We start from the raw sequence: 27,504 nt of genomic DNA, 5'->3' as shown, positions 1-27,504 counted from the left end.
AGAAGAGGAGAAGAGTTATCAGACATCATCCTGCTTTATTACCAGAGAGGAGCTCCTCATATGGAATAAATTCATATTATTCACACCACTGCACTGCAAAGTCCAACCAGCTACAGATTTCTGAAGACACGCAGGAAACAGGGACTTGCAAAGAATTCCAACACCGTAAAAATCAATCCCCCAAATCCTCTCGATCAACTCCTACATGGGAACAAACCACTCTTGAACACAACAGTGACACAGGAGGTCTGCAGCTGCCAAGAGCTTCATCCCAGCAGGACAGCTGGGAGGAAAACCTAGAGGAATAGGCAGATCTCACCTGCAAATCCCAAAGCAGGGGAGAAACACGCCCCATTCCTTAGGGAACCTGGCCTCAGGTGATGACACAGAGACAACTGTATTCAGAAAGTGCACATGGACTCACTCAAATGATGGCTAGCTTCTCTCATTTTGCACAGAAATAAACAGATTAACACAGACAAAGCTCCTAAAAATAATTCCAGGTGCAGCCCAGCCCAACCTGTGATACCTGCATGTTCCATGCTCCTAGCACCCAGCACAACAAGGAAACCTGATGGGTGTGTCCTGCTTGTGGCACCCAGGACTTCCCTACAAACACTACTGGTGTATGTGGGCATTGGTGCTAAAAATGGGGACCGAGGACACGTTCTTCGTGCCTCAGCAATTGGCCACCTCACCTGGGTCACCCTGAGTGCTTTGAGCGGAACAGGAGATCAGGTTCCATTGAGAAGCAAGAAAGGAAGGTAGTGAACAAAAATAAATCAGGGATAAACAAGGAGGAACTAGATTTTGGGGGTGTAAAGCACTAAGTTACTTACATGATGCAAACACAAAAAGTTGTGAAGCTCATTTGGACCACGGGTAGGTGAAGAGGAAAACACTTTGGCTCTAAAATTCACATTTTTAAGGAGTAAGCTACTGGGTGGCTTCCCTGCCTTTTTATTATGCCCCTAATGGTCCAGGGGAAAAAAACCAACCACCCAAAATATCTGAATAAGATTTAATTTGAAAATGGGGCTTTGACTTCTTTTTTTAATGTATTACACAAGAGCTAATGTTTGTATTTTCAATTTCCTATTTTGAAGCAGATATAAAGAATCTCCTAGTTTATATGTGGTTTGGTACTTATGCTGTCTAGAAATAGAAGTTCTGGGAATTCAGGATATTCACCCCTATTTTTTTGGTGCTTCACAGAAAGTGCAGCATCAGGATACTAAAATAACATAATTTGTTACTGAAACTGTAATCAAAAATAAGCTAAAGGCCTAAATAGCAGCATTAACTGAATTAGCTTAGCCTTCAATTTAAGGTTAATGTGATGCATATGTGAATAAATATGCATCTAGAGAGAACAACTATTACAAAGTCATTTAAGGAACAACACTTAATCCCTCTCACCTCTCGCCGTCGTGATGCCCAGCAACTTTGTTTAATTTTCCAAACCACGGCTGCCACCAGGAGCAATGACAGGAAACAACTGGAAAGGAAAGGAAAAAAAACAGAAAATAATATTTTATTGCTCTTGCTCATAACACACTGGCAGCTGAAAAACTCTAGGAAATGCAAAGTTAAATGAAAAGTTCATACATTAGAGGTACACTGAAGAAAGATAATCCAGCACAGTTCGGTACTTCTGATACCCAGTGAGGAACAACACACTTATTTTTATTATTTATATTGTTGTTTCAAAGTTCCTTATCTGACTTCCTTAAATGACAGTAAGGCTGAAAAGATTTAATCAGATTTAAAAAGTCATTATTGCCTATCTCTGGTGATGTTTTAAGTGAGAGGATAACCAATCCCCAAAAAGAAAAACCTTGAAAGAAGTAGAGAAAATTGATTATTATTTCCTTTCTAAATTACAAAAATAAGATATAGCGTAGAGCAGGCAGGCTGTTGCAGAGCTACAGGCATTTCTTAATTTCCCCAAATCTGTATTGGTTTTCTTCATCAAAAGAGGAGGGGAAAAGGATGAATGAATATATCAATTTCTAGGGAAAATGCAGGGAAGCAGATATAATAAAAAGGAGTAGTAGTAATAATAATCATAATTACAATAATAACCAACTGTATTGACAGATACGATCTTATCACATTAAATACGTAATGAGCAACTTCAAGGCACACAAACTAAGATTAAAATCTGAGCCCAAATGGAAGCCTCCTTCCTCAAGGACTGCACTGATGGGTTACAGAAAACATCTCCAAAGCCTCCCCACCTTCCAGCGTGAAAGACAGGCTAAAGGAAAGGTTCCATGGAAGGAAGATTCATCAGAACAGGTGACTTACACGCTCAGCTGCAGCATTCACAGTAACCATGGGCTCTGGATGCTCCCACAGGGCTTTCTCTCCAAGAGAGAACCTGCCCGGGACTGTAGGGATGTTCTCACACTGCACCCTGCCAGGAGGGGACAGCCAGGAGGGGACAGCCGGGGGCTGCTCCAGGGAACAGGGACAGGAGGAGAGGGAACGGCCTCAGGGTGGGCACGGGGAAAATTCCACCATGAGAAGGGTGGTCAGGCTTTGGAACTACCCAGGGCAGGGCTGGAGGAATTCCCTGGGGGAATTTCAAAGCCCTGGGGATGTGGCCCTTGGGGACATGGGGCAATGCTTGAACTTGCTGATCTCAGAGGGCTTTTCCAACCTAAATGATTCTGTGATACTATGACTTGGAAATGCCTCTAATTAAACACCAGGATAGACAGCAGGAACCATTTCCTGAGAAATGCAAAAGGTGAGGAGACAGTTCTTGTTGCCATATCACCATCTACGGACTATGTGATATGAAAACTCCACAGATGGGGCACAGACACCCAAAGGCAGCCAGTCAGTAATGGGATTACATTTTTCAGGCTTAGATATGCACAGAAATATGCTTCACTATCATATAGCATATCATATTAAAAAATGTGCACTTGTTTGACTTGATGGTCCTGGCACAGGGTGCCCAGAGCAGCTGGGGCTGCCCCTGGATCCCTGGCAGTGCCCAAGGCCAGGCTGGACACTGGGGCTGGAGCACCTGGGACAGTGGGAGGTGTCCCTGCCCATGGGACTGGATGGACTTTAAGGTCCCTTCCAACACAAACCATTCCCTGATTTTATGATTTCAGATGCAGTTTATGTGCAACATGAGCTGCTGCCAGGGCCCATCAGTGTTTACCTTCTCAGTACACCTTTATTTGGGGAAACAAGATGGTAATCCAAAGGGCAGAGGAAAATGCCAGCAGTGCCAAAAATGCCATTAATCTCAAGCACCTCTGTTAAATTACCCATTTCAGAGGAGTTTCTCTGGAGGAGTTTCTCAGGAGGTCAGGCATATAGATGAACTTGCATTGTGCCACCCTCAGCCACAAAGTCAGTGAGGTCTCCACCTTCACACAACAACACGCTCCAGTCTCACGTGTCCATCAGACAGCTCCAGAAATACACACAGCAAATGGAAGACACACATCAAAACATGCTGAACTGCTGTAAGGATGTCCCCTTTTTAGGAAAGCAGCGACCTCAGCAATGAAAAAAACTGTTGGACCTCTTATTTTGAGTTGATTTCATAGAATCACAGAACCTGTGTTGGAAAAGACCTCTAAGACCATCAAGTCCAACCATTATTGACTCAGCACTGCCAAGGCCACCACTAAACCATGTCCCCAGATGCCACATTTTTGGTGGCACTGTAAATATGTCGCCCTACATATTATTTACTCCTTTGGAGAAGAAAGCTAGAGTGAAGAACTATGAGCATCACCTTTACTACTAAATCCCCTTTCCAAAATGCAACACTGCACAAGTCTGCATGTTCCAGAGTCCTTCATTGGTTTCTCTTTCCTGCTGATTTCTGGCACCACAGCCAAGACTTTCTTGAGAAAATACAGAGAGGAATTAACAATTAAAGACTAATAAAAACTTCTCCTAAAACACTCACCACAGTACCATTGTATTTCAAAGGAACAGCACCATACATCTCGGTATAGTCACAAGGAGGCAGCAAATACCCACAAAAGCCATAAAAATCACTAAGGAAATATATTTTCCCCCTTGAACTAACTTCCCTTGGAAGCACTCAGGGAGAAATAAAAGGCAGAGCCTGCTGCAGTCCATCACCTGCTGGAAGAGCCCCAGGGGTTGAGCAAAGTCAAGATCTATTGTTGCATTTACTCAGCCTAAACCATCCTGAAATAAGTTAAAAGACCTGATGTGAGCATCAGTAGCTTTGTAGAAGGGTTTTTTCCAACTTTCTCTGGAAAGCAACTTTGTAGATATGGAAGCAGCAGAAAGAAGCAGCTGCATGCACAGAGAGAGAGGTGTTGGGAAATGATTTGGAGTGAGAGCTGAGGCTGGCAGAGTCCTGGGCAGAGCTGTGCTCTGCCCGGCGCTCTCAACAGTTTCACACACATCTCTGCCATCAATATCCACCTGCTTACAAATGACTTCCAAAATAAACACTTACTACAGAATTTGCTTTGCTCTCTCCTTCTCTTTTTTTTCTGCAAAAATAACAGCCTACCAAGAGCATCCTTCATCCCAGAAATCCACTCTTCCCCCAAGTCTTCCCTCTGCAGCTTCCTCATTCTCAAATGGCTCCAGGCAGAGCTCAGAGCCCCTTCCAGGCCTGAAGGGGCTCCAGGAGAGCTGGAGAGGGACTGGGGACAAGGGACAGGAGCCAGGGAATGGCTTCCACTGCCAGAGGGCAGGGATGGATGAGATCCTGGGAATTAGGAATTGTTCCCTGGCAGGGTGGGCAGCCCTGGCACAGGGTGCCCAGAGCAGCTGGGGCTGCCCCTGGATCCCTGGCAGTGCCCAGGCCAGGCTGGATGGGGACACTCTGGGGCAGTGGGAGGTGTCCCTGCCATGGCAGGGGGGTGCAAAAAGGTGAATTTTAAGTTTCCTTCCAACCCAACCTATTCTGTATTTCTGTCAATTGTTGGATTTCCATTTTCCTATAGCCTGTGACACATCCAGTTTGAGACCAGCTAAATTTTTCCAAAAGAAAAAAAGGAAATTAGCAAACCCAGGTGTGGAACCAGAGTGGAAGGAAAAAGAACCATCAAGAGCCACCTAACACCCTGGAGAGTTTTTCATCCCAGGGAAATTTGAACATGACTCCATTTCAGCCAGGTTCTACCAAGAAGAGCTTCCATTGGCTCACACAGTTATAAAAATTTCTGCTTACACAGCATAAATATTGCAATGCAGGGAGGAGATAAATTTAAATTTTATGGACAATAGTCCATTTGGCAAATAGCTTTAATAATTATTCTTAATTATTCATTAGATTATTTAAGGACAATAAATGAGCAATGTGGTTATAAATAATCTCTCTCAGTTGGCCTCAATACACACATGAAACCTCAGCTGATCAGCCTTCAGGCTACCACAGGATATTCCCACAGTGACACAAAAACCTGAACTTAAACACATTGTCTGGTTTTATTCCGGACTATAATCTCCTTTTCCACAGAGAGAATATTCTCTCCACTCCTGGTATCCTTAAAGCTTTTCAAACAAGTACACTTTCATTTTTAGATGTCTGGAAAACTCCATCAGCACTTTACTGTGATGCATTCTCAGGAGGGGAGAAGAAAATCCATCTGGTGTATTAGGGCCCAATTATTAAACCCTCATGAAATGTTTATCCACATCAGAACTGCTTGTAAAAAATGGCAGCTTTAAACACCAAAATGTACAGCAGCCTCACTGCTAATGTGCTTTAACATATACAGGTCACTTAATAATTTCAGAAAGCACTGCAATGATTACTAGAAACACAGCCCAAGTTATTTTGATGAATTAGAAGCTATTTAAGTGCTATTTACAAGTAAATTTTAATATGCTAGGGAGCTGTAGGACACCTTTTAAAGTACTGGATGCATTAATCCTAGAAATAATTGGAACAAGTGTATAACATGCACGTGGTTGGTGACAAACAGCTGCCTGCAGCCCATCAAGCCAGATTCCTGACCTCATCCTTCTGCTGAAGATGGCACAAGGGTCAAGAAGCCACAGCCCACCCTGGTTATGGCAGAGGAGGGCAGGGAAGGGGCTGCAGGACAGGGGCACGGGTTAAACCAGGTGGAAATGAAGCACTGCAAAGCCACTCAACCCCCTTCTCTTCTCCCCCACTCTGGAGGTGTGGGGGGGAGTATCAGATGTAAAATTTGTTGGCTGAGAGAAGAACAGCTTAATAATGGAAAATAAAATAAAATAAATAGCTAATAATAACAATGATATTAAAAAGAAAAATGAAAGAAACCAACCAAACAGCTGATGCACAATAAAACTGCCCAGCACCTGCTGACCAGTGCCAGCCCCCCTTCCCAGATCAGACCCCTGCAGGTAACTCCCCCAGTTTACACACTGGGCATGGTGCTCTGAGCTGTGGAATACCCATTTGGCGAGTTGGGCTCACCTGTCCCAGCTATGATCCCTCCCAGTTTGAGTAACTCCTCACTGGCAGAGCAAGAGAGAAAAAACAAAAGCCACAAACTTCTTAGCAAAACCCAAATAGCAACACCCATCAGTTTATTATCAACATTAACTCTGAACCCAAATCACAGCACCAGAGCACCTCCTGGGAAGAAATTAACTCCATCCCAGCCAAAACCAGGACAGCAAGTCTGATGAGAATTCCTGAGGGAGCTGGGCAGGGGCTGCAGAATCCCTGAGGAGCTGGGCAGGGGCTGGAGAATCCCTGAGGAGCTGGGCAGGGGCTCAGCCTGGAGCAAAGGAGGCTCAGGGGGCCCTTGTGGCTCTGCACAGCTCCTGGCAGGAGGGGACAGCCGGGGGGGTCGGACACGTGTGTTCCAGATTGCAAGGCAAGATGTGTGCTATTGCCATCTGTATGGCAGCTGTCTGGTGTCAAGTGGGCAATGCTCCTTATCTCTCTTCCTGAGTGATCATAATCAACAGGGGACATCTGCTGATAAGGGGCTATTGAATGTCACCCCATGACTGATAAGAACTATAACATCCCATTGTGAGATGCTCCGCCCAGAGGGAGGAGCCAAGCATTCCTACCCAGATATAATCTGGAGATTCTGACACACCAGCACGGCTCTGCTCCACTGGACTCCCCAGAGGAACAGCAGCTGCTTCTGCTTCCACAGATCTGCGGAGGAAGAATTCACCCCTTTCCTACAGGACTCCCCTGCTCCAACAGAACCACCCCTGACACTCCAGGAGCACTGCAGCCCCTTTTCCAACTGGACTGCTACCAACACCCTGACCCACAGGGTGTCAGGCTGAGTTCTGACTCTGTCAGTGTTGTTCTGGTGTATTGCATTGTTGTATTTTATCATTTTATATTTTTTCCCTTCCCTATTAAAGAACTGTTATTTCCTGCTCCCACATTTTTGCCTGAGAGCCCCTTATTTAAAATTCACAGCAATTGGGAGGGGTGGGGAGGGTTTGCATTCTCCATTTCAGGGGAGGCTCCTGTCTCCTTCAGCAGGCACCTGTCTTTCCAAACCAAGACACTCTGCTCCAGGGAACAGGGACAGGAGCAGAGGGAACGGCCTCAGGGGGGCTCAGGGTGGGCACTGGGGATATTCCTCACAGAAAGGGCAGGGCTGGAGTCCCCAGCCCTGAAGGGATTTCAAAGCCCTGTGGATGTGGCCCTTGGGGACATGGGGCAGTGGTGGCAGTCCTGGGGGAGTGTTTGAACTCGCTGATCTCAGGGCTGTTCCAACCTCAATGATTTTATGATTCTATTCTATGATTATGGAGGATAAAGTAGAGAGTGCTGAGAACATGGAAAGAAGGAAGTTACAGATGCTGAACTGTTAATCTCCTTCATTTTGTTAGAAATAATGTGAAGATATTCCCAAGCTCTTCGTTTTTCTAAGAAAAAAAAGGGACTCAGACTGTATTTTAAGCACCTATTTAGTAATGGCATTTGTGCTGCAATAAAAAATTATTTAATAAGCAACAAGAGTAAATAAAATATCTGCAGCATAACTACAGATTTGAATTACTGCAGGAGGCCATTCCCACTTAATGAAAACACTGGGAAAATACATATAGTCAGGGAAAACAAGATACAACACATAAAACCATCTGCCTGAGTCTTGTACTGAGCAAACAGTTCTCCTGCTCAGGTTTTTATGAGGAACAAGTCCAATTATTTGTATCAAACTAAAACTACACCATTTTCATTTGATATTCAGACCCTAATGGGGCACGTGCGGTTTGATGTGCCACCACGAAAACAATAAACTGGCAGCTTTTGTTCCATTTGTGAAACAACACCCACTTCTCTAACAATCATTGCAAGGCTTCAGTGGGACATGTTGGATCATGGAATCACACACTGCTTTGGGCTGGGAGGGACCTCATATCCAGCTTCAACCACCCTGCATGGGCAGCAACACCTCCCCCTCGACTGGAGCAGACACTGGACTCCCTTAGAAGGGTGTTTCAAGGACAGGTAGTGAAGACAAGACAAACAGCAGGCAAGAAACAAAACGAGCTGTGCATGTGAGAACCAGCATAGAAGTGCAGTAGAAGACACCTGAGGTATTTGGTAAATCCATGTTGTAAAGCCCAGGATGAGATCACAGAATAGAATCATGGAATGGTTTGGTGTGGACAGACCTTCAAAGGTCATCTGGTCCAACCCCTCTGCGGTGAGCAGGAACATCTTCAACCAGGTCAGATTGCTCCGAGCCCTGTCCAGCCTGGAGTGGAATGTTTCAATGATGGGGTATCCACCCCTCCTCTGGGAAGCCTACTCCAGTGTCTCACTACCCTCAGCACAAAAAATTTCTTCCCCAATCTAGTCTTAATAGCCCCTCTTTCAATTGAAAGTCATCATGCTTTGTTACATCACTACAGGTCCCACGTAAATGTCCATCCCCATCTTCCTCTGAACTCCTTTTAAGGATGTAGAGATCCAAATAAAGTCTCTCAAGTGCTCTCTAGGCTGAAGGTTGAAGGGAAGAAAAGGAAAAGGGAAGAATGGAAGAAGGGAAGAGAAAGAAAAAGGGGGAAAGAAATTGGGGGAAAGAAAAAGGGGGAAGGATTTTTGGGCAATAATATGGGCTTACAAGGCCACAAATATTTTTACATCTTCTGTACTTAAAGGCACGCTGCGATAGGTGTGCTGGCAGACAGATTTTTTGGAAGATAAGGAAGCACAGATATGAATAAAAAATGTTCACTAGAAATTGTCAAAATAGCTCAAACTATGTGCTGAAAGACAGCTGTACAATCTGTAAATTAAAGAGCTGTGTTATGAAAAGCAGAGAGGAAGAAAGCGAAAACCCAGTTTCCTTGCAGTTCATTAGCTTTGCAAAGGTTAACAATGGTTGGAATATCATTTCTCCTCTGGCTCTGATTATAATGCAATATTAACGACCCCAGAACTTCACCGTTCTACCCAGCCTTTATCCACTGACATTTTCTTAGCTTAAAATAAGACATTCATGTGTACAAATTAAGGCTGTGTCATACACAGCCCCCTGCCTGGCTTGGTGCTGAACTCCAGGAATCCAAAAGCCCCTCTAAATGTGAGGCACAGCCCTCTGATCACAGGAGCCAGCTCCTAAATGAAATGCAAACCAGTCCTGTGTCCTGCTCCACACTGCCTGGTGCTGTTTGAATGCATGACCAGGTTCCTGCTTTTCCATGCCCCTGTGCATCCCACAGGCAGCCCAGCCAGTGCCTGGGATATCAAAACTCAGCAGTGCTGGGCTTTGGTAAGCCCACAGCTCTCTGCAAGGACTGCACTATCCTAATTCATCTCAAATATCAGCAGTGAAACTGAAAATCCCCCAGGTCCCTGTCAGGTGCTCCACACAGCTTGAGGCACAGATGATGCCTCCAGCTGCACAGCAGAAAAGCCCAGTTAGGATGGGCTTACAACCAAGTGGGGGAAGTGGCTTCCAGAATATAGAAATGTGCCACAGCATCTCCAGCTCAGAAAGATTTCCCAAATTCATAGAGTCACAGAATGGTTTGGGTTGGAAGTGATCTTAAAAATCACCTTGTTCCAGGCCCCCTGCCATGGGCAGAGACACCTTCCACTATCCCAGGGTGCTCCAAGCCCCATCCAACCTGGCCTTGGACACTTCCCTGGATGGGGCAGCCACAGCTGCTCTAGGCAACTTCTGCATTTCCTGCAGAACAGCAAAATGAAGCAACACCCTTAAATGTGCAAACAGAAAGCCTCTAAGCATCTATTTTCCAGAACAACATCTCTTTAGGTCTCCATTACACCTAAGAAATTGATACATATCCCAGGTTTTGAGTTTGGTGTTAATGATACCAACTGGTTTTAGGTTTTCACAAAGCATTTTCCTTGCCTCTATTTTAGGGAGGAAATTCTCAGTCAACTGTTGCTTATTAACAGCACAGGGGGCTCTCAGGTATTAGTTATTTATGGTCTGCCTTGGATCCCACAGTAATTATGAAATGTGCCCTAGAGCATTAAAAATGCAAATGTTTCAATAGTTTCCCCTACACCCAGTGAGGTGTAGGGAAAACTATTGAAACACACTGTTCTAATCCACTGGTTAATTAGAGAGTTATGGTGACTGTAAAATAAAATACCTGGAGAGAAGCTTAGGAGTAGTAAAAGAATCAAAGAATTTCTAGCACATTATAAATGCTTAACTGGAAAACACCTGTAAACTGTCTTCTCCCAAATCCACATGTTCTTATTACTCTGGCTTGTTAGGATGTTAAATAATATTGCAACATTACTTCTCAAGGAGAGCCATGTGATAACAGTGATGGAGGAAAGGAAACTTGCAGCCTTTGGACATGTATATTCAGCTGCACGTGCTCACTGAGACACACAGTGCACTTATCTTCTGCTTTAACCTGGGACTGGAATCATGGAAGAATTTGGCTTGGAAGGGACCTTAAATCCCACCCAGTGCCAGCCCTGCCATGGCAGGGACACCTCCCCCTGTCCCAGGCTGCTCCAGCCCCAGTGTCCAGCCTGGCCTTGGGCACTGCCAGGGATCCAGGGGCAGCCACAGCAAATCTGGGAATCTCTTCAAATAATGAATCTGGAGCAATCCCTCATCCTGAGGAGTTGAAACCCTCACGTGCAGATGTAGTTGGGTCTGTAAAGCACTAATTGGACAGGTTTTGTAGTGCAGATTTATCTTACACAATTAGAAAAGAACTAAGGAACCAAATGCTTCCTTCTTCATTTCCTAATAAGCAATTACCCTGCCACAAAGATTTTTAGGGAAGATGTTGACTGCAATTAATCAGCAAAACAAATTATTAAGCCTGAGCCAGGAGTAACCACCTACTCTGCTGCAGTGGCAGGAAGAGGTGGTTCTGATTCCCAGGGATCAAACCTACTGTTTCCCAGGAACTGCACTAAGCCAGATTCTACTCTCTAAAACCTCCATATGAAAAAAAAATTATATAAACCACTTATCTGAAAGATCTGTCTGGAGCTTCTTGCTTTAATTAAATTTAGCATGAAATCTAAAGCAAGATATTACTCCCACTGCTCATTTTATACCAGGCATAATGTTGCCTACTTTAAAACAGGCTGTAAGACCTGGAGTAGTGTTTACTCCATGTACATCCCTCCTGTAGGACTCCTTATTGATCAAGTATTGGTTTCCACTTCTGGAGTATTAGCACTCCCTAAAACAGAGGTCAATACACTGGATTTTGGAGCTTTGAAGAGAGGACCTGCTGTGCTTTGAAAGCGTTTCACCTCTTTGTTAGGTCTGTATTTTTTGGAGGAGTGAAGAGGAGACAAGTATTGAAATGGCTTCTCTTGGTTCCCACTCTGAGGAAATCATCAGCTCACTTGACACTGAGAAATGAACTTAGAGCTGTGTATAAAAACCAGAAGTATTTAGCTGTAACATATGTTTGTATTTAAATTGACATACTTTCAGAGTTCAGTTTGAAATCAAAAGGTGGTACCTGAAGAGCTGCAAATTACTCCAGACTCAACTCTGTGCAAAATAACTCTCCTGGTTTATGGCTGGTGTCTGACAAGGTGTGACAACCTGCAGTAAGTCACACACAGCTGTGGCGAGTCAATGCTTTCTACACCCTCTCAAAAGGAACTTCTCCTTTTCCAAAAGCCTCTCCCAGCCCCATCCTCCCTTTTTCTGGGTGCACTGGCATCACACATTCACAAAGATGCACAGACAACTAATTTTCTTAACATAATTCCTAATTAAACATTTAAATCAGAGTGAAGATTTCCATTTTCTAGGCTGTGCTGTAAACAGGATGTTTAAGTTAAAAAAACCAGACCAAGAAGAACCCAAACTCTGAAGCCCAGAACCTAAGGAAGTAACATTTAGCTGTCTTAAATGAAAAGTACCTGAAAAATGTCACAAAGAACTGCACCAGGTCCATAAAGTTGCTGTGCTGTGAGAATGCAATCTGCAAAAGAAAAGCAAATGCTTTCTGTTACTTACTGGAAAGAAAATACATATTTCAAGATATGTAAAAAGGATTTAAAATGACAATGAAAAGCACCTTTACTGAGATCAAGTCATATTTTTCAACACTGTTTTTGAAAAATAACGGAAATGTTCTGAGGGAAAAGAAAATAAATCATAACTTCATATTGTTTTGAAAACATATATCCCAGAAATGAAGCTGAACCAGAAACTTTGTCTCCCAGCCATGTTCCAAGGAATATTCTTCAGTGCACATCGAAGAAAACACTACTTCAAAAACTTCACAGAGCTGCAAATAATCTTTAATTAAAAGTGAAAATCTTTAATTATTGCTTACACAGCAACCCAAAATTCAGTATTTTCATATCAAACAATATCCAGACAACAAATTCTCCTCGAAAAAAGGAACTTACACCAAGAGCTGCAAAGAGGCACGAAACACAGAAGATGACAGACCCTGTGAAAACAGCTATGGCATTCATCTTAGCTCACTGCCCTGCAATCCCACAGCAGAGCCGGGAAAAACACCAGAACATTTGGGACCAAACCAGAGGGAAGAGGCCAACAGGAAACTGGGAGGTGGTTAGAGGCAAAAGGGAAGATTAGGGAGCCTGGGTAAAAATAACAACGTGGAGGGGAGGCGAGCCAAGAGAAAGGCAACTTGTGCAATATTAGGGATCAGAAGTTCTTTCCAGGTACCTCCTATTTCCTCTGCCTATCAATCTCTCAGCACCACAACAGCATATTAACTCTTTCATGAAGTAACAGAATGTATTCAGAATTAAGTAAAATCTGCACTGACAAAAGCTTGTCATGGATATCAAATCCATTTCTGGTGTCATTTGTTGTTTTTCTCCCTTAATAAACAGTACTTATGGCAACATTAGCATAAACATAAATCCCTCCTCCCAGCAATAGCCACATCCCAGAACTCATGAATATGGGTAAAATGAGTTATTGCTTGGGTTTCTGTTGCTCTGGAACATTTTCTGTGATCATATTTGCTTTAAATATCCATTGTAACTTGGTACAGAGGTTGCCCCAAATAGTTTTCTTATCAATAAATTGACATATTTTGAAGTTGAAAGTTCCTTTGCAGTTCACAACCACTGTGTGGCTGGAAAGTGAACTCCAAACCTGCAGACCAGATGCTGCAACCTCAACAGTCCTGCCTATACAAGACAAGAAAACAGAGTTTCTTGTTGATTTTTGCTTCTGAAGCACTTCCCAATAGTCTTCTGATTACTAAAAGACAGAGAGCAAGATTTCACTTTTTGTGTAAAAAATCACTGCCTAGTAACTGAAGTGGTACAGTATTTGCATAAATTGATATTCTGAAATAAACATAATATTCTGGAATGTATTTAAGGCAAAGATAATCCTTACTGAAATATCTCATCCCAAAATACAAACATGTAACACAGCCAGTATTAAAAAAAAAAAATTAAATTCATATTTCTGAGAATAACCATGATGCTGAGTGACTATAAGAGATGCATTTCAAAATAAAGCCCTTGTTATATATCAACAATCCTTCAGTAGAAAAAGAAAATTAAAAGCACAAAGGAATCATTGACAGGCCAGTCCTCTGTGGATGACCATCAGGATCAGTTTCTGTGATGGAAACCAAAACTTGCTCCCATTAGAAGAAAAAAGAAACTGCTATTTTTAAAATAAGAGAGATTCTATGAAAGATTAATGAGACTGTTACCAGAGAAGGGCTTCTCATTATTTGATAACAACTGCAGGAAACAAATAAAAACAAAAACAAACAAACAGAAAATAATGTAGGTTTATTTCACTCAGAAGCCTTACAAATGCTTTACCAGTGGTGATTATTTTCTCCACCCATTGGAGTTCTTCTCCTATAAAGCTCAACTGGGGACCTGTACCTCATACATGGATTAAAAAAACCTGGGTTGTTTCTACAATTTATTCCTCACAAACGGAAAATACTTTGTGCCATCAAACCTGACCAATCTGTGTCACAGGCAATTTGGTCTCATAATTGTTAATGGTTTGCTTACTTAGAGCTTAATTTCCCCTAATATAATCTGTTCCCAGGACTTAATTAATTCAGTTACATTGAAAGTTTGGTTGGAAATAGCTGTTGAAAGTAGGCTGTTCATTCTGGATCCATGAAAAATATGGCACCAATTTCTTAGCAGGCCGGGTTTTTAATTAAGTTTAGCTGACAGTAGAAGATTCATTTATCCATTCTCAAAAAATGAATTCTGTACGAACGGCTGAAGCAGTTTAACCGCAGGAAAGCTCCATGGGGCTCGTGCTGGGGACCTGGAAAGGCTCCCCCAGGTACAGGGCAGAACCTGAGCTCAGCTGCACCATCAAATCCCCACTTCCACATCAAAGAATCCCAGACTTGTTTAGGGTTAGGCTCTGGACCCATCCAGTGCAACCATCCCCCAGCACTGCCACCACTGCCCCGTGTCCCCCGGTGCCACGTGCACAGGGCGGTGACATCCCTGCAGGACTGGGGACTCCAGCCCTGCCCTGGGCAGCCGGGCCTGGACAGCCTTTTCTGGGCAGAAATTTCCCCTAACATCCACCTTAAACCTCTCCCTGGGCACGCCTGGAGTCCCCCTCAGCCACTGTGGAGCAGCACCCCCAGGTCCCCTTCCATGGAGCAGCTCCCTGACCCTTCCCAAGCCATCCAAGGAGGTTTCACATCCTGCTCTTAGGAATAACACAGCACCCTCAGATACTGAGGAATCATGGTAATTCCACAGAACATGGCAAAGCTTGTGCATATCTTATCTGGAAAGGTACCCTGGAGAGCTCAGCTGCCTGTCCTGCTTTTCCGGTTGCCACATCACTTGAAGTACCAAAATAATCCACCTGCTTTCCAGAGAACCAGAAGTAGCTGGCTGCATGGACTAACAAAAATTTATAATGAAGAGCTTTACATTTTTTTATCATTTGATTAGCATAAAATATGAAGCCAAGAAGAAAATTTGGCTTCCTTTAACTAGCCAACATCTAAAAATTGCACTGGCTTTGAAATTAGTACATGCAAATTTCAAAGGAGTTAATGGCAAATGACTTGGCCACAAAATAATATAAGCAAAGGAAAAGTATATTTGAACCCAACAAACATTTCAGTAACAGTTGGTGTTTCAAACTCAACTCAAAATATTGCTGGAGCTAAACTACAGCCTGTGGCTGATAGAAGTTTTGAAAATCCAATTAGAACAATTAGATACCAGGACTTGGTTTGCATAAGCACCAGAGTTTGTTCTTCAAGACAAAAGAAAACTGAAAATAATTTTGAGATAACAATTTTGTACTAAAGTAGGCAATTAAGACCAAAGTTCACCTTAAACCTGTACATGCAACAATACCTAAAATTATTTAAACCTCTCATCTTGCGATCTACAAGTGTACTGAACTCTTTAAAAACAAATTGAGTTCTACATACCACTAAGAAAAATCAGTCCACATCCAAATAAGAAATTAAGTAGAAATTTTTTGTTAAATCCAGCAGGAATTAAATTTGAGTAACTTCTCCCATTTAACTGTAATAAACAGATGTACAGGTAATTCAGCACAGCATAACTCTTTCCACTTGTGCTGGAAGTTACTGATATTTTATAAGAAGCCAAACTATTCACCACAATGGGATTAGGACAACAGCTTCTCCAAACTCAAAAAATTTCCAATATTATACATAATATTAGCACCCCTAATCTAAAATGAACTAAAGAACTGAAAACATAGGAGTTGGGGTTGTTGCAGAAGGTTCTGGGGAGACTTTGCAGGGCCTGGAGGGGCTCCAGGAGAGCTGGAGAGGGACTGGGGACAAGGGACAGAGGGACAGGAGCCAGGGAATGGCTGCCACTGGGAAAGGGGAGATTGGGCTGGGATCTTGGCATGGAATTGCTGGCTGGGAGGGTGGGCAGGGGCTGGGCTGGAATTCCCAGATTTGCTGTGGCTGCCCCTGGACCCCTGGCAGTGCCCAAGGCCAGGCTGGATCCTCCTGGGGCAGGGGGAGGTGTCCCTGCCAAGGGATGGACTTTAAGATCATTTCCTGTGGCAGCAGCTCGCTGGCCACAGAGAACAACAGATAACTTTCCCAGGATTTTACTGGGAGAGATCAGAGAAAAGAATGAGAAACAATTATTATCTCCACTTGCTGCAGCTGATGTTCTGCACATGTGGAATGTGTTATGAAGATTTGCTTACCAAAGGGTGATTTCTTAATTGGACACTGGATGGTGTTTGGATGGATTGATCAATTAGTTCAAACCTGTATCGGACTGTCAGTAAGGGTTACAAGCGTCTTAATTAGTGTTGTATAAGATCATATAGCAGAATAAAGCAATTGATCAGCCTTCTGCAGCCATGGAGTCAATGCTAATTAATACCTGGCTGGGGGCCTCCGGTGACAATTTCCCACACAGACTATTCTGGGATTCTGTGAATGTACTGAGGAATATTTCAAGCATGGCAATTTCATACCATAATTTGGTACATTTTGGGTCTCTAAACACTTGAGAAAACATGAACAACCACAGAAAATAGTGTTTCCACTACTTTTTTACCTTGGTAACGACTCAGGATTATTGACACATTATATTTCTATTTTTCTTCACAAATATATAAAGTGACTAAATTCCCATCAGTAGTGCTTTCATTTTTGTCCCTATTTCATATCAGGGATAAGAAAAAGAGAAACTGAAAATGATATTTTGCACAGGACATGCTCCTAGAATAGAACTGTGTAAGAAAGAAAAACATATTCTAATTAACTTCTGAAACCAGAGTGACCCAACAGAGACAGCACAATGTGAATCTGGCTCCCAGAGCTTGGGGCTTGCTGTGAATTCAGAAGATATCAAAAGGTCCAACTGCTACATCCATTAACCTCACCTGGCAGGTGGGAGAATGCTACAGCACTCATGTTTTGAAAGTCTACAGGATCACACAGAAATTTAGGGGGTTTTGAGCTGCTTTCTGCTTTTTATTTCAATCTAGCCCCAGCACCAAAGTTAACGAACAAAAAGCAGCAGGGGAAAGTGGAAAGCTGGGAATTCCACAGGCATCCAGTGAGAGAAAGCCACAAGCCAAACAAGCTGCAGGTGACATTTATGCATGTCCTCTTCTATTTCTTCCCCAAACTCCACTGTCTTGTCTCTTTTTTCCTATGGTTAGAGGCAAGGATTCAATCTGACCTTGGCAAATACAGACAACACTTACGGGACACCATGGTCTGAATGCTGAGTGCCTGTGCCTTTGTTAAAGGACCTGCTGTAAAACAAAGGGGCTTTAAGTATTCTTGAGTGATGCCAAAGTCATCAAAACATTCATTCTGCCCTCTAGAATAACGCTGGGGGGAAGCTTCCCTTCTGCTCAGGAGTATTGTCATTGCCTGTTCCAGTTCTCCTTGAGACACAAACACAGTGTGGAACTCTGTGCTTTGATGGAACTCCTGGCCAAGGCCCACACTGCTCCTGGTGCTCTCCACTCCAGAGGGGCATTCAGCCAACTCCAAGGGCCCTGGCTGCAAGGTTTTGGGAAAGAATGTGCCAACACAGCATCCAGCTCCACCACCTGAACATGGTCTCAGTCCTGCCACGTGCTGCTGCTTCCTGCGTTCTATGAACGTCTTTAATGAGCCATGGAAGTCATTAAGGCAGCAGAGAGCTAATCACAGGGATGAAGGGCAAAAAGCATTTCAAAAACACCCATTAGAAGCTGGGGAGGTTAGGTAGAAAATTTAACCTGATCCACAGGGAAAGATTCTCTAGATAGAAAGTTAAACCTTAGGTTTCAGAGAAGAAAGGATCTTAAAAAGAGTTAATTGTAACTTGAAAAACTTTGACACACAACAAGTTGAAGTGGAGCATGATTTGGAGGAGGGAGACCCCAGAGAGTTTGTAATGCACCTGATGCTTTGGTGTGGACATCAGAAGCAGCACTGGAAGGGGCTCTGAGCTCTCCCTTGAGCCTTCTCTTCCCCAGTCTGAACACCCCCAGCTCTCATTCTGTTTCCAGAGCAGAGAAGCTCCAGCCCTTGGAGCACCTCCACGGCCTCCTCTGGACCAGTTCCTCATCTACTGAACAGTTCACCCACCAAATCCACCTTTCTCCAAATCAGAGAACTTGGTGCAGCTGAAGAGGTTCCCGTGCTCACATTTGCATTCTACAACAAGCAAAAATTTAATCCTCACTCAAATTTGATTTTCATGCCTACTACTCCGAGTCACTCTGCTCCTGTGTGAAGGATGAAAGAGATTAATAACTTACTCCTCACCTACCGCAATATTAACTGAGCCATTGAGCTTTATGACACAAATACTCACTACCGTGCAAATATAAAACCTGCTTCACTTCTGAACTTATTCTGAGATAAAATCGATTTACATTCCAATACTGTGCTGCCTTCCTGCAGTAGTCACAAATTGTCACTTCTCAGCTAATTGGCTGCAGTCAGCAGTTGGCTCAGAAATGCCAATTATACGTGTTTTGTCTTCCCATGTGAACTCTCTCATGTTGTGCAGAGTGAACACAGGCACGACTGTCTCTAAATTAAAAATAGCGCTTAGGATGTGGTCTGAAATTTCACAGCATCCCAGAAATTATCACACAAATCTGACACATGAGAAGTATTTGTTCAATAAACAGCCAGCAGCAGAATTGTGATGCACACCTCAATTTAAAGTGCACTAGGAAATAAAATTCTGGAAAGTCCCATAATCGAAACAGCAAACTCAGCTCAGATAGTGCACACCTTCACAGGACAGAAACATGCCCCAAGAAAGCCAAGGCAGGGCCAGAAAAATTCAATTCTTCTGAATCCTCATTCAGAATTCTTCTGAATTCTCTGAACTTCTCAGTTTTTCTTTCAGGCCATTTACAACACGAAAGACCCTGAGGGGCTGGAGCATGGCCAGGGCAGGAACAGAGCTGGGCAGGGGCTGGAGAATCCCTGAGGAGCTGGGAAGGGCTGGAGAATCCCTGAGGAGCTGGGCAGGGGCTGGAGAATCCCTGAGGAGCTGGGCAGGGGCTGGAGAATCCCTGAGGAGCTGGGCAGGGGCTCAGCCTGGAGCAGAGGAGGCTCAGGGGGCCCTTGTGGCTCTGCACAGCTCCTGGCAGGAGGGGACAGCCGGGGGGTCGGGCTGTGCTCCAGGGAACAGGGACAGGAGCAGAGGGAACGGCCCCAGGGGGGCTCAGGGTGGGCACTGGGGACATTCCTCATGGAAAGGGGGCTCAGGCCTGGCACAGCTGCCCAGGGCAGTAATGGAGCACCCCTCCCTGAAGGGTTTTAACAGCCATGTACATGTGGCACTTGGGGACACGGGTCAGTGCTGGGGAACATCTGGGCTCAATAATCTTAGAGGGTTTTCCAACATAAATGATTCTGTGATCCTGCAATTGCAACAATTATTCTGGAGACAAGGAAGCTCTAAGGTACTTGGAAAAAGTGGTTAAAAATAAAAATCTTAAACCTTGAGACAGAAGACACATCACCAGTAGGAAAACACTCCAATCCTCTGAGTTCCAGCTCCTCAAGCACCTCCCTCCAGTCCCAGCTGCTACGGTGCGGATGCCTTTGGGAAGGGACCCCACTGCATTTAGGAAGGAGGGATCCCGTTGCCCTTGGGAAGGAAGTTAGGATGGATCCCAATGCACTTGGGAGGGAGGGATCCCATGGCACTTGGAGGGATCCCGTTCCTGGCCCTGTGCCCAGCAGAACTCTGACAGCGTCTGCTTGCAGGTCGGTTATGTTGGGCAGCATGCTGACTTTTGCAGGAGAGGTTCAGCATGGAGAAAATGAAAACTGTAGCACATAACTGCTCAAACACTTCAGACCCTTGAAGTCCAGTAAAAATGAGCTTTATAGTCTACTGAGCTTAAAAGGAATAAAAATTGTTTTCCTAAAGAGCAAGAGGGAATCAAGAATAAAAATTATGAAACAGCCAAAGCAGTATTTGCAAGTTTCTTTTTTAAAGGTTCAATATAGCTGACAGATGGAAACAGGCAAAACCTTCTGTCTTGCATCATTCCTGACCAGACAAAACAAGGGGAAAAATGCAAGACAGAGCTGAGGGTTGCAGTAATGTTAATGGGGAAAACAAGCTCTGTCTCCTTCCCGAGGAGGCTGAGTTCCAAGGATCATACTGGATGAGAAATTTAACATGTTTATCAACTGGTAGCAAAACATCCTGTAACATGTCAGCTGCAGGAATCTCATCTTCAATAAAACAAAGTAGCAAAGTGTAAATATATATTTATACATATTACATATAGAATCAAAGAATGGTTTGGGTTGGAAGGGACTTTATAGATTATCTCATTCCAGCCCCAAAAGAAATAGGTATTTATATAACTAATCAAATTAAAATACCTTTGAATGACAACATCGTCATATTATTACACAACACTGAAGCCACAGGTCATCTCACACATCACATCACGACCTGAAGTGGCAGTAATTAAAACCCTCCAAATTTACTTTAAACAAACCACATAACATCAGGATCAGTTTGAAAGAGCCATGAAATCAGAACCATAAGGCTGGGCTGTTTTATTCATCACAGGTTTTTCTGTTGAGAGCCTTAACTATGATTTGGTGTTCAAGAAATCTTAATGTGAAAAAAAAAAATGTGCTGGGTGGTGCAGAATGAACAACTTCTCTAAAAGTTCTCAGATTTGCATTAAAAAGGCCAGGTGGTCACTGCCTATCACTAAAAGATTTCTAGAACATGTAATTCACCCTTTTGTCATGAAGAATTGAATTTCCCAGTAAAATACTGAAGTGACAAATCAATTGATGGAATTTACTTCAATCCCCAGTCAAGATATTAATGTAATTTATCGATACTTTTGGTCGAGGTGTGGGAAGCTGGATGGTGGGAATGTTGCATGCAAAACAGACTGGTTAAAGAAGTAATTATACATGACACTTATAACTCAAAAAATAATTCAAGAGAGAACCAATTCAAGAAAAAAAACCCTATGAAATCCGCAGTCATGCCAGAAATTTATTCCTATACAGGACTGTGACAGTACTACCCTGCCCTGACCCCTGCTCTTGCTTGCCAACATTGCCTGGATCAACATTTGCCAATACAGTAAAACCAGTCAAAATCTTAGTAACACAAAGTCAGGGAAAAAAAGTGAGAGAAAAATATTTCAGGACATTCCAGTGACATTTTTTTTCCCCAAAAGAAGCCCCACAGTCAGCTGAGAGCTGCCAGTGGAGTGCTGGTGTCTCTGGCTCCGTGTTTGGGAGCTAAACCAGCCACAGGCATTTGGGTTTGTCACCCTGTCCCGGGGTGACTTTATGGTGCTTGCATCCCCACTGGTCTGTTTAGCCCAGAAATAAGTTCTGCACCTTTCAGGCTGGTTCTGAGACCGAAGGGGGAGAGAAGAAGCAGCAGTTTCTTTGCAGGCACTGCACTCACTCCTCCACATTCCTGCTCCTGGATTGCGTTGTCTGCAGAGGGACAGACAGCGGGACAGAGCTCTCCTTTGCCTTTAGTTAGTTTTTAGCTACCTGAGGCACAGAAGTTGCCTGGACTGTGGTTTTACTCTTTCTTTGGAGCTGTTTAAAGCTGCTCTGGACCGAACACCCAGCAGAGCACTGGCAGCTCTCACCTGTGCCCCAGCGGGCAGAGCCTGGGCAGCAGCATTTCCAGCACCCGAGGGACTGATAAGGGACTGATAAGGGACTGAGTGAGCTGAACTGCAGCCCAAGGAGGGACCTTCTGAGTGTGTCATCTCTGCAGAATGGTGAGAGGTGCTATTGTTTAATATTGTCTATTTTTTGTGCTGGTGAATGCTTTGCCTGTTAAATAAACAGGGGTTTCCACTTTTCTCCAAGGAAATCTTCTCCCAAACCAGCTTGGGGAGGGGCCGGTTGAATTTCCTTTCTAGAGGAAACCTTTGGAAGTTTTCTCCAAAATTTGCCCTAAACCTGGACCCACCCTGTCTTAGCTCTGGATATACTTTCCCTTGTGGTTTAGCCAAGCTGAATCCACTGTTGCATTTTGGTGGGTGGCGTCTTCTATTTTACTGCCAATATACTTTTCTTTCCTTCATTAACTTTGCTCACTATTCTGACTCTTTAAATAAGCTTTTGTATAAAGAAAGGTCTCTCTCTCTTAGGCCTCTCTCTCTTTTAGGTTCTCAGCAATGGCCCACAGCACTCATTTTCTGAAATATATTTGAATTTGAGGTATATATTTACATTCTCTGGTGGGTTATGGTAATTTCAAGAGTTATTCATCATAGAAATACAGCAACTTCAAGCAACCAGCACTGGCCTCACCCAGAAGAAATTAATGCCTGATTCAGACTTAGCTTCCACAGAAAATTAATTCTGCAATTTTTTATGTGTTTTCCAGCCCTGCTTTCAAAAAGAGAGAAAAAAATCAACTTCCTTAAAATTAAGGCAATCAGTATATATGTCACTGTCAGATCTCAATAAAACACAACCCAAGAAATGCTTCTGGTATTATTAAATCTGAACTGCAGACTGTCTCTCTCTGGTATCCTATAACTTTTCTTATTTATGCAGCTGAAGTTTTGCAACAGGCATTCAAAGAGTCTTTGTGAAATACAAAGCTGTGTTTCGTGTCTGGTACAGACAGGCAATGTGTGTATTTGTGATTGCGATATGGGTGGACACCGACCATGGGACGGCTGCAAATTCTAATAATAACTGAGGAAAGTAAAGCATGGAAGAAGGCCTCTGAGCCTAGCCTGTGTTTGCAATTAACCTGGATTGATTTAGGAGCATTTGAATTACAGAATTAAGGATGTTGCTTTTTGCTTGTAGTCAGGCCTTAAAGAGTGCTGAAATAATAACCTTTTGAAGTATAATTTTAAAATATTGTTTGTATCCTTGAAACTACAGCTTTGGAATATAAAGAAAGGAAATATGCTTATCTCACTCCTTAACAAAACTGAGAAAAACAGCTTGAGAAAGGAAGATGGACATCATCTCAAGGATTTACAACTTCACCAAGGGGAGCTGGACATCACTGTAGTGATATTTATAGTCATTGTAATAACAAGGGGAACCCACATCTGGGGAGCTGGACTTCACCAGATGGGATTTGTCATTGTTCTTGCTGAAACTGGACCAACGTCTCAGAGGCTGCCACCACCATCTGGGGATCCTCCTTTTTTGGGACACATCCTGAGAAAAACTAAATCACAATAGCGTATAGAATTGTGATGTAAACAAGTAGAAATAGAAACTGATGAGAGAGCTTCTGAGTACCTCTATAAATACCTGTAAGCCCAAATATCGGTGTGCAGTTGGAGGGAAAACTGCCTCCACTGTACCCAGCGCTGTTTTGCTCATACTTTACCATAATTGATTAATAATTGATTGTTGCTTGAATATTGGCCTAGTCAAGCTTCTTATTTATAACATCTTCCAGTGCTGTAGAAAGGTATTACAATAAACCTCACAAAAGTTATGAGTCACCACAGTTCATCCCAAGAAATCCCAAGCTGCAGATCTAAAACCCCAAGACTTCATTCATTGCCCCTGGCAGGGCCTGAAGGGGCTCCAGGAGAGCTGCAGAGGGACTGGGGACAAGGGACAGAGGGACAGGACCCAGGGAATGGCTGCCACTGCCAGAGAGCAGGGCTGGATGGGATCTTGGGGATTGGGAATTGTTCCCTGGCAGGGTGGGCAGGCCCTGGCACAGGGTGCCCAGAGCAGCTGGGGCTGCCCCTGCATCCCTGGCCAGGCTGGACACTGGGGCTGGGAGCAGCCTGGGACAGTGGGAGGTGTCCCTGCCATGGCAGGGGTAGAATGATATGATCCTTCATCTCCCTTCCAACCCAAACCATTCCATGAATCTCTGATAAAAAACCACATCCCCGCCCCAACACGGCACCTGGGAAAAATCTGGCATGAACAATTATCAGGATTGTTCATGCTACAACCTCCTGGAAAAAGGACTGAAGTGGCACCACCTCCTGCCAAGGGTTAACTGCCTGTGAGAGAAACCCTCCTTTTAAAGGATTTAAGAAGGTGCTAACAAAAATATTACTTAATCGAAAAGGGAACAACTTCTTAAAGGAGAAAAATGTCATCAGTTGATGCCAAAAATAAGGTGGCAGGAGTAGATAAAACACCAGCAGCTGTTTCATGTTTTAAAAGACCATTTAACTCTTCTGTTTTAAATCTTTCCATCCCACAGTAGAAGATGTCAGTTTGCCTGTTCTGAAAAATCAGCATGTAATTGCATGCCTCCAAAAGTAATTACATTCAATAGCAAATTTCATCAGATTAACAAATTGATTTATGTTTCATTGTTGGGTTTCAAGAAAACCTCTCACATGGCGAGAGATGCAGGGAGAGAGGCTCAAAAGCACCTGCAGTTACAGCTAAGCAAAGGTAAGGGACATCATCAGCAAACACTTTGGCATTACAATGCTTTCAGAAGCAACAGGAAAAAAGAACATTTTTGGAATAAAGGGTCCCAGAGAGTTGAGGATGATTTTATCTCTGCACTTACATCTCTTTCTTGTTAAATATGCATGAAGCACATGAGGACCTGGCAAGAAAGCTGTCCAGATCAGCAACCTCACTGCGATTTCAAGCCTACATAATTATTTTATCAAAGCAATCCTTACCTATCTGAATGTATTTTATTCTTTGGCCAACAAAGATACTCCTCCTTTGCCCTCACTGAGAGCTCTCATTCAATGAACCTGTTTCTTTTCGTTTGAGAATGACACTAATTTAGAGAAAGACTGGAAACCTCCATGGGCCATGTCCAGTCCTCAGGGGTTATTTATCCTGTATCAAATACCTAATGCTCCTTCCAGAGAGGAATCAAGGCATTAGAGACAGTTCAGGCCCTGCTTTTTAACTGTGGATGGTTTCTTCACTCTCTCTTTTTCCACGGATTATCAAAGCCTTTTAGTCAGGCTGTAAACCTCAAAGAGGGAAAGGCAGAGAGCATCACTGCTGGCAATGATCATGCCACCTAAAGAGGCTGAAAGCGTAAAATAAAAGGAATGCGTGAGATCTGCTGTTCCTCCAGCTCTGTTCTCGGCCCCTTCTCACCTGGCAGGAGCTAAGGGTACCCCAAAGCTTTCCCTGGCTGTAGCAAAGTGTCATCCATCATTTAGCTCTGGAGGAAAATAAATGCTTCCTGAACTACACTAAACATGAATGGCAAATAAAATTAAAACTTAATTGAAAGTGATACTAAGATTCTTGCTAATGCAGACCACCTGTTTTAGGGGTAATGTTGCAAATGAAACTAGCAGGTTGATGGGGAAGAGCATTAGAAGAAGAATTGCAAATCAAAACTTCTTTAATGAAGGAGCCTTACTTTGAACAATGAGAATTTCAGAAGGTTTCAGTATTTACATACTGGAGGACATAACACCAATGAAACATTGAAATAAACAATGATAAAGATCAGTGAGTGCTTTGAGGATTGTGGAGTCTTCTTAAAAAGGGAATTCCTGTCAGTTTGCAAAATATGGGCTAATATTGTCAATTTGAATAGTCACATTCAGCATAAGAAAAAACAAGAGCCATTCCTCAGCAGAATCTCAGCCTAGCGTAAAATTCACCTGACTCAAAATGCAGCTGACACCAGGTGGCTCCACCTGAATTTGGCCTACAAACAAGACAGGAAATACCTCTGGGCTAGGGATTTCCAACATCACTGCCAGCTCTGCTGAGCCAACAGGTGTGCAGGGAGTTTGCTCTCTTACATCCCTACAGACATTTGCAGCGTATCACTGGAAACCAGGGGGAACTGTTCCCAGGTCAAAGGAGGCAATTAGTCACTATCACACAATCCTTTGGGAAACCCTTGGGCTGCAGAGGGAGGCAGAGAAGTGTTTTGATGCCTGTGAAAGAACAGAGCTTCAGCTATTCTCTTAAAACAGTTCAGGATAGAAGAAAAGGTCTTAAAAAAAATCAGTAGTCCCAGGTCTAATATACAAGGCACCTGAATCCAAAAAGTGGCAGTTCCCAGAGGTTTAACGGGAGCACAGTTGTCCTCCCACATCTATCAGAAATCTCACTCCATGCAGCACTGCAGCTCTTCACTGGAGCACTAAAATGAGCATTTTCCTTCCAAGGTTGGATGCAGTCATCCTGGCAATAGGAATTTAAAAAAAGCAACAGAAGGCAGAGAGGGAGGGCCCCAAAGGAAGGGGTTCATTAAAGAGCACCTCAGCTAATGGCTGACATCTCATTCCTGGGGACTGCACCTGCAATGGATCTGTACAGAGCAGCTGGAGATGTCACACCTGGATTTCTCCTGTGGAGCCAGGCTGGGAGAGCTGGAAATGTTCAGCCTGCAAAGAGAAGGCTCTGGGATGACCTTACAGCCCTTCCCAGAGCCTAAAGAGGTTCCAGGAGAGCTGGAGAGGGACTGGGGACAAGGGCCTGGAGTTCCAGGACAAGGGGGAATGGCTCCACTGCCAGAGGGAAGGGTTAGACAGGATTTGAAATTCTTTCCTGGGAGACCATGGCACAGGTTGGCCTGAGAAGTTGTGATTGCTCCATCCCTGGAATTGTTCCAGGCAAGGTGGGATGAGGTTTGGAGCACCCTGGGATAGTGGAAGGTGTCCCTGCCCATGACAGGGGTTTCAATGAGATGGTCTTTAAGGTCCCTTCCAATCCAAACCCATCTCTGATTCCAGGATTCCGTGTGCCAGTCCAAACACAGTCACCTGTGACAGTCACCGGGATCACTGCCAAAAGAAAGCACCACAGACCAAATTCTGGTTTAATTACAGCACATTTGAGCCTGTCCTCAGTTTCCAGGTCTCCCACGAGTGACAGTTTCTGCACTTGCCCTCCTGACACCTCCTGTGCCAGCTGCCATCCACTGAAGGGCCACGAATTGTTTCACCTTGCAGTTCACCACTCACCCTTTCAGCACAGGAACCAGAGAGCAATGCAGCATTCAGAGTGGGCTCACCAGGACCTTCCTGTCAGGGTAAACAGCATCTTTGGAGCAGAATAACTATGACAACACATATGTGACTGAGCTAAACAATCCAAAGATTGTATTTCAGGTCCCTCCAAACCTGCTTGTTCCATGAACTATCTGAGTAAAAAGGGATAAGATATAAAGCAGAC

The 27,504-nt window shown here is 43.7% G+C and overlaps 1 protein-coding gene across 1 annotated transcript in view; it reads right to left on the bottom strand.

The window, feature by feature from the left end:
• Positions 1-27,504, bottom strand: part of ATRN (attractin) — a 150,020-nt gene that overhangs the window by 31,771 nt on the left and 90,745 nt on the right. Inside the window, exons 25-26 of the mRNA XM_084204998.1 lie at positions 12,326-12,387; positions 1,420-1,498 (exon numbers count right to left, since the gene is read on the bottom strand). Coding sequence (XP_084061124.1) covers positions 1,420-1,498; positions 12,326-12,387 — 141 coding nt within the window. The remainder of the gene's footprint in view (positions 1-1,419; positions 1,499-12,325; positions 12,388-27,504) is intronic.

This window comes from Fringilla coelebs (assembly GCF_963513975.1).
Source record: "Fringilla coelebs genome assembly, chromosome: 4".
Taxonomy (NCBI): domain Eukaryota; kingdom Metazoa; phylum Chordata; class Aves; order Passeriformes; family Fringillidae; genus Fringilla; species Fringilla coelebs.
Note: the sequence above shows the minus strand (reverse complement) of the source record. Positions and strands in the feature narration are given on the sequence as shown.